General features: G+C 39.7%; 1 protein-coding gene across 2 annotated transcripts in view; it reads left to right on the forward strand.

Annotated features, from left to right (window-relative positions):
• The window catches only part of PURG (purine rich element binding protein G), a 40,903-nt gene extending 33,971 nt beyond the window's left edge, over window positions 1–6,932 (forward strand). Inside the window, exon 3 of one of the 2 annotated variants that reach the window (XM_067721808.1) lies at window positions 6,705–6,932. In XM_067721808.1, coding sequence (XP_067577909.1) covers window positions 6,705–6,917 — 213 coding nt within the window. In that variant the 3' untranslated portion in view covers window positions 6,918–6,932. Of the gene's footprint in view, window positions 1–778; window positions 1,686–6,704 lie in introns of those variants that run through there. The other variant, XM_067721809.1, reaches the window with a different exon arrangement.
• The last annotated feature ends 613 nt before the right edge of the window (window positions 6,933–7,545 follow it).

The following is a 7,545-nucleotide window of genomic DNA, read 5'->3' on the forward strand; positions in this document are numbered from 1 at the left end:
GAGAGACTAAAGATAAATTCCATGTCAGTTCTTTGGTTTGTTTCTTTGTTTTCTTTTTTAAATAAGATATATTAACCCAAAGGTGTGTTAATGTCATGGCATGAACAATCTTAAATGTAGATCTATTGCGTATTTTGTGATGCTGAGTAACAGACTTTTCTCAAATCTCTGTGACGCTAGCTATTTTCCTTAGAAGGTTTTTGTTTAATGTTAGATTGTTGTTCTGAAAGATGTTGGTCCTAGTGGGATTTTTAAAAATTGGGAAAACAAATAAATGCATGTGTTACAAGTATAGAAATAGTGAATTGTAAACTTACCATATAGTACTGATTCTATTTTCAAAAATGTTTTTGCTGTTAAATATATACAACATAAAATTGCTGCCATACTGTAATTAAGTACTTTTTCCTAAATGACCCTGTTATCACTATTCCAGAATTAGAAGTTGGGCAGATATATGATTGATTCATGTGTCTGCATAGATGCTTCAAGGTATATTCTTCTCTTGGGGAGTAAAAATATATTTTCCTTGGCATCAATGCACTGAGATCTGAATATACCTATATCTATTCTTATTGCACATTTCTTATACAGTATCTTCAAATACGCCAAAATTGGCCTAGACGTGACTTAAAATTGAGGGTTTGTTACATGTTTTCTAACAGAAAGGTTTTCAATGAAACAGAAAGGTATTCATTATAGGTTTGTACTGTGAAAATAGTGAAACTCCCTTTAAAATTTCATATATGCTAAATTTAAATTAATATTTTTTCTTTAGCTCACAAATTACCCTAAATCCAGAGGGAATATCCACCCTTTTCACTGTTGTCAAATCCAGCATAAGGAACAGCCCTATGACACTACAAAAACAGTTGAGGAATAAGGAATAAGTCTCTTATGTCACACTTCAGAATAAAGGCATTCGGTGAAAGAAATGAACCGAAGTTCATCGTGAATGCAAGGCTTCTGTTCTTGACATTCCTCCGCGGAAGGGAAGACAAGTGTCAACACCACTGGCATCATTTTCAAACCGATCTTATGTGGAATATCTTCCACCACACTGGAGTACTTCTTGACTCTATCAGGTTTTTTTTGTTTTGTTTTGTCCTGTTTTAACTCATCAAGCCTTTCCGTTTTCAAAAAACCATTTGTCAGCATTGAGGTAGAAGGACATAGATTTGAAAATACTTTCTTAAGAGATCATGTAACTATATTACTCTGAATTTAAAAACTGAGGAGGAGGGATCATTTCAACCCACCGCCTCTTACAAGAAACATGTTTTTAAATCTGTAACTGCTTTAGTGTTAACAGGGTACAAAGTGTTTTTTGTCCTGTATTGTACTTAAAAGGTTCTCATTGATTGGTGATTGTATTGTACTGTATGAAAACAACTCATAAATTGCCTTGTATTGTTTATAATAGACCATACCACGTACCACTTCAGTTTTCATGTTCCAAATTTTTCAGTGATGCATGTTAACAGTTAGGTCCTAAAATTCTGTGGTGCTAATTCTTCCATATCCAATGGTGCTTTCGTGGATGCTAACTGCACACATGCTGAACAAAGCTTGACGTTTAAAACTTTCCTCCCTTCCTCTGTTTATATAAAGTACACAGTAAAATAACTTGAATTTGTCTCAAAGTATCACTGACAATCTAATAAACTGGTTTATACGTGTGATTAGTTTGTATTCTCAATTATTTTTCAGAAAGTAGGTTAGTTCTGCTGGGCCCTCATATCAACAAAAAGTAGATCTTTTGTAGTGTTTATTTTGTAATTTGTGCCCAAAATTTATGATATCTTTAGGAATTTAAATCCAGTTGGCCTGGCTTCTAAAATCAAGTTCAGATCAGATCTATAAAAACTAGACCTATCAAACCTGGAAATAAGTAACTTGAGAAGAGCACAAGTGTTCTGAGTGTCTATTTTAATACTTTATTAATAAAGTTTTATCATCAGGTTGATATCATCTGGTCCATGAAATAACGTTTACATGGAAGCAAGCAGGCCTTCAAAACCTTTACTGCAACACAGAGACATTGAAAAAGTCACTCCTAAATGCTTATATTTAAAGTTCCTCTCCAGGTATATGAAAATAAGGACAAAAAAATCAAATTGGAACTTTGCAGGACAAGCTGATATCACATGCCAGAATGGCATAATAGATAAGCCCATGCAGGGGGTTCACTGATTTTTAATTTTAGCATTTGTACTAAGAATCACAGCATTAGAACAAATGAAGTTGCTCCTGTATCTTCATGAGGACAGAGGACTATTTCTCCTAAACCAGAGATAAACTCAATATTAAGGCAGTGTGTGAATTTGCATGCTGACCTTGGTATTTTTCCTAACCCATGGGTAACCTTAAATTTTAAAAGAAAATATCAAGATAAATCTATAAAGCGCCTCAAGCAACAATCATGGGTCTCAAATAGAAAATGATCAAACCTATCCACCTAATCGAGTGGGTCCATGAGTGAAGTGATATTCCAATACTACTATGGTTTTTTATTACGTAAAAAATGTAAGCTACAGTAATTTTCCCTCAAATAGTTATTAAATCATGTCTAACTTCTAATATCAGAAAATGAAGTTTAGAGAACAGAGCCCATGTGAACACTGGGTTTGCATCTCCATGACTATCTTGAACAAATGCAGTATTTACTAAATCACAACCTCTCCCCAAGGACATTTCTTTCTTCTTTTTTTTTTTAATATTAATTTATTTGGGTGCCTTGGGTCTGAGTTGAGGCATGCGGGATCTTTCGTTGCGTCGCGTGAACTCTAGAGCGTGTAGGTTTAGTTGCCCCGCAGCATGTGGTATCTTAGTTCCCCAGCCAGGGATCAAACCTGCGTCCACTGCATTGGAAGGCGGATTCTTTCTTTCTTTTTTTTTTTTAATATTTATTTTATTTATTTACTTTTAATTCTTTTGGCTGCGTCGGGTCTTAGTTTCACACGCAGGATCTCCGTTGAGGCATGCGGGATTTTTCGTTGTGACACGCGGGCTTCTCTCTAGTTGTATCGTGCGGGTTTTCTCTCTCTAGTTGTGACGCGCAGGCTCCAGGGCGCATGGGCTCTGTAGTTTGCAGCACTGCGGGCTCTCTTGTTGAGGTGTGCGAGCTCAGTACTTGTGGTGTGTGGGCTTAGTTGCCGCACGCATGTGGGATCTTAGTTCCCCGACCAGGGATCAACCTGTGTCCCCTGCATTGGAAGGTGGCTTCTTTACCACTGGACCACCAGGGAAGTCCCCCCAAAGACATTTCTACTGTATATTTTTGTAACTCCCTTTACAGGATTCCATCTCATGAAAACTGGCAACTAGTAAATGTGCTACAAAATAATTCCAGGTTTTCTTCAATCTAAAAGAGAGAGAAAGGTCAAAGAAAGTCTTAGGGTATCTTTATTTCTGTGGTAATATTTTGCCTGGTAATCAAAAGAAAATTAATTCTAATTTTATGAAAGGATAAGAGAATAAATAAATTTCTTTTGGAAAAATGTCTACTTTTTAATCTACATGGAAAGATCTCTAATTTTTATCCCCATGGTCAACCATAGTTGTAAATCACACAGTTCATCACAGTTTGTCCCACCTAAAAAATTGTTCTCACAAATTTTTTATCAGCCTTTTTAGTACGAAATTATTTTCAAAAACTCATTTGCCCTTTATAACTGAAAAGTAATACAATGACTACACTTTGTAGGTTTGGTTGTTTGTGAGAATAATGTAGGCCCTCCCTCACTGAGTGAAACCATCATTGAGGTTTTTTTAAAGGTACAAAATTATATTTGCCTTTACAGTTTTATCAACCTTATTTTGGTAAGTTGCTTTTTCTGTTCCTTAAACGATAATTTCCCTTGGAGATCTTAAGCTCAAGTGTCATTTGTAACTTCTTGAATGAAAACACTTTAATAAAGATCCAGATGTTTTCCGTTGAAGAACATCTTTTGAGCTACATTTCATGTACGCCAACAGCCTAACCTTACTCATCTTAGGGAACTAGTTTTTCTCATCAGGAATTGCTTTGAGTTTGAAAATGGCCAATGATAGTAATATTAACCTTCTTTTTTCTTTTCTTTTTATTTCTTTTTGGCCACACCATGAGGTTTGTGGGATTTTTAGCTCCCCAACCAGGGATCGAACTCCGGCCCTCGGCAGTGAGAGTGCGAGTCCTAACCACTGGACCACCAGGGAATTCCCTTGACCTTTTTTTTTTTTTTTTTTTTTTGCCGTATGTGGGCCTCTCACTGTTGTGGCCTCTCCCGTTGCAGAGCAACAGGCTCCGGACGCACAGGCTCAGCGACCATGGCTCACGGGCCTAGCCACTCCGCGGCATGTGGGAACCTCCCAGACCGGGGCACGAACCTGTATCCCCTGCATCGGCAGGCAGACTCTCAACCACTGTGCCACCAGGGAAACCCGACCTTCTTTTTTTTAAAAAGCCAATCTATAACCTAAATTATTTCAGACCTATCTTCACACATTCTTTTTAAAACCATTGAAGTAGGTGCATGCTGAGTTCACACTGAAAAAGAAAATCACTTTTCTTACCCCCCCACTTTATCCTTGGGGAAGTGAAAAGACTTCTAGAAAATAAGCAAAAAGTAATTTAACACAAAAACAAATGAGTCATAGTTCCTAAGACTGAATAAACTTTGAAATGCAGTAAGCACAGCACTATACGTATTCTCCCCAAATGATCTCTCATTCTATGAGTGGTAACTGAAGCTTACCCTTTTTGCAAAGCATAATGTTTGCCATCCTAAAAGACTTAACTAAAAGATTGGCTTGTGAAGATTAAAGAGGACTCTGAATGAAAGAGTTGACCCTCAGTTTTGTGTGTATAAAAACTCAGTTTTTTTAGTTCATTCTGGGTAAATACACAAGAGATTCCTTTTAAACAAGGTCATTAAAATAACACTTTGAGCGTCAGATATCCAATGGAGAAAACAATTAATTTACAACAAAAAATAGTTTTGCTCCTATGGAGTAGGATTAAAAGGAAACTGCATAAGAAGTGGACTTCAGGGGCTCCCCTGGTGGCACAGTGATTAAGAACCCGCCTGCCAATGCAGGGGACACGGGTTCGAGCCCTGGTCTGGGAAGATCCCACATGCCGCAGAGCAACTAAGCCCATGTGCCACAACTACTGAGCCTGCGCTCTAGAGCCTGTGACCACATCTACTGAGCCCACGTGCCACAACTACTGGAGCCCACGTGCCTAGAGCCTGTGCTCCGCAACAAGAGAAGCCACCGCAATGAGAAGCCCGCGCACCACAGCAAAGAGTAGCCCCCGCTCACCGCAACTAGAGAAAGCCCACGCACAGCAACGAAGACCCAATGCAACCAAAAATAAGTAAATAAATAGATGTAAAAAACCAAACAAACTGGATTTCAATTTTTGCTTCTATACTTTTTAAATTATTTTATGATAATCATATATTATTTTTATAATTTTAAAAATGATTTTTTTAAAGGAAGGAAAAAAATGCTAGACAGATTAGAATACCTGTGTCGACCAGTTGGCAGTTCTCTTTCTAGTAGGAAAATCTACTTATAAAACCTAGTATGTTCCTTGACAAGTATAAAATAAGATAGGAAGGAAATGAGTAATATTAATGAATAGCATCATGTTATGATGGGCTCCATGATACAAGCCTGCCAGGGAAACGGAAATAATCACACCAGGTCATCAGAGCAGTCACCCCAGAAAGGTATGGCTATCAAGAGATCAGACCCCTTGGGAATGAAGGTCTTGGGACCTTGGGAATGAGTCTTACTACCAGGTAAGCCACTGATTCCTGCCAAGGTGAGGGCTGGGGTGAGCGGTAATTTAGAATGGATGATGGAAGACGAAGGGGATGAGTTCCAGCTGTGAGCCTGAGCTCAAACGCAGCAGCATACCTTTCTCAGGCTGTGGCTGCTGCCCAGGTTCGTGAGCAGAAACGGGGGGGCCTGAGTGGATCATGTGGGTTCCATACACATTCCCCCGCCATGGCCCCTTGTTTAAAGCAGCGCTATCTCCTGCTTCTGATCAGCATCAATTATCCCTGCCCACATGGTGACTCCTCTTCTAACCTGCTGGTTCCTTGGCATAAGGAATCCACAGTGCCAGGACAGCAGCTGTAACTTGTTAGTTACATTGTAATTCAATGGATCCTGGCTATGTTCCTTGGCAAGAACGTGCCCCATTTGGAGACCAAAGTTGTGGGAACAGGGAGACAAACTCCCCCAGTGGGTCACTGGTAGTGATGATGAAGGAGACCTGAATATGTCACCCCAAAATGTACCACTTTGGCATATTGATCATTTTGAATTAAAGTTACTTAAGAAACAGCCAGCACAAGAAGGACATTCTGATCCTCCTTTGTTCCCTGAAAGCAGGAAATAAATCTCCCACGTGAAGATACCCTCCCTGTAGCAGGAGCGTGGAAGGCATCCTTATCAACAGAGTAGGGAATTCAAGGCTCAGAGGGCTATGTAAACAAATCTTGATACTTCTTCAGTAATGTGCTACCCCAAGTCCAGATCCCTTTGTTCTGTCAATTCATCGCAAATTGATTGTTCCCTTGTCTAAAAACGTATAAAAGCTGCCTGTTTGGGTCACTTCTCGGCATCTCATATTTTTATGGACTCCCAAACGTATGAAATTAAATTTGTTTTTCTCCTGTTAATCTATCTTGTGTCACTTTAATTATCAGACCAGCCAAAGAACCTGGAAGGGAAGAAGGGAAAAGCTTTCCTCCCCTACAGCTTTGGCGCCCGGCGTGGGACTCTCCACAGGCTGGTCGTTGTTTGCTCTGGGGCTGCAGCAGCTGAGAGATCCCACGGCCTCTGACAAGTGCCGGCAGAAGGTAAGAATTCTTACCATGTCAGTCTCCCTGATCTCTGCCTGCAGGGTCTGTTGGAAGTGAGCGTGTGAGAGTCCTTTTCTTTTTCTTAAATTTAGATTAACAGGAGAAAATATTTGTGTGAACTGGTTACTTGGGTATAGCAACTCTGGTAGAGATTTGGTACGAGTACGCTTGTTTTCGATTGATCCCTTTGCTCCCAGAGATGGTCATTGTTTCCTTTTGTCTCTGTCTTTTGTGTCATTTGTCATAAGGAAGAAAACCATAGGGCAGAACATAGGTGTAGGTCCTATAAGTCTGTTGTTCAAGGCGATGAGTTCACAGTTCTCACCAGACCAGCATCTATTGGGGCAAACTTTGCTCTGGTTCTCCTACATACATAAAAACCAGAGGAGAGTTTCCTATCATCTTGTTCTTTGTCCCGAGAGCTTGGCTTTTTGACCAGTGAGAATATTCTCTCTGGTCTCTGCCAGCTGGAAGATGCAAGTCCTGGCTTGCATTTGATGGCCAGTCAAATCGACAGGGATTCTGAGACACAAAGTCTCAGCATTCTCTTTGTCTGACTGTGCCAGGTCTCAGGGGAATTTGTCATAAGGTGTCCCAGTCCATAAAGGACCTTTGTCATTTCAACCTTCATTGTCTCGTTGCTGGAAATATCCCATTCCAGTAGCACCAGCCCAGTGTCACAGAT

This window comes from Pseudorca crassidens, chromosome 21 (genome assembly GCF_039906515.1).
Source record: "Pseudorca crassidens isolate mPseCra1 chromosome 21, mPseCra1.hap1, whole genome shotgun sequence".
Taxonomy (NCBI): domain Eukaryota; kingdom Metazoa; phylum Chordata; class Mammalia; order Artiodactyla; family Delphinidae; genus Pseudorca; species Pseudorca crassidens.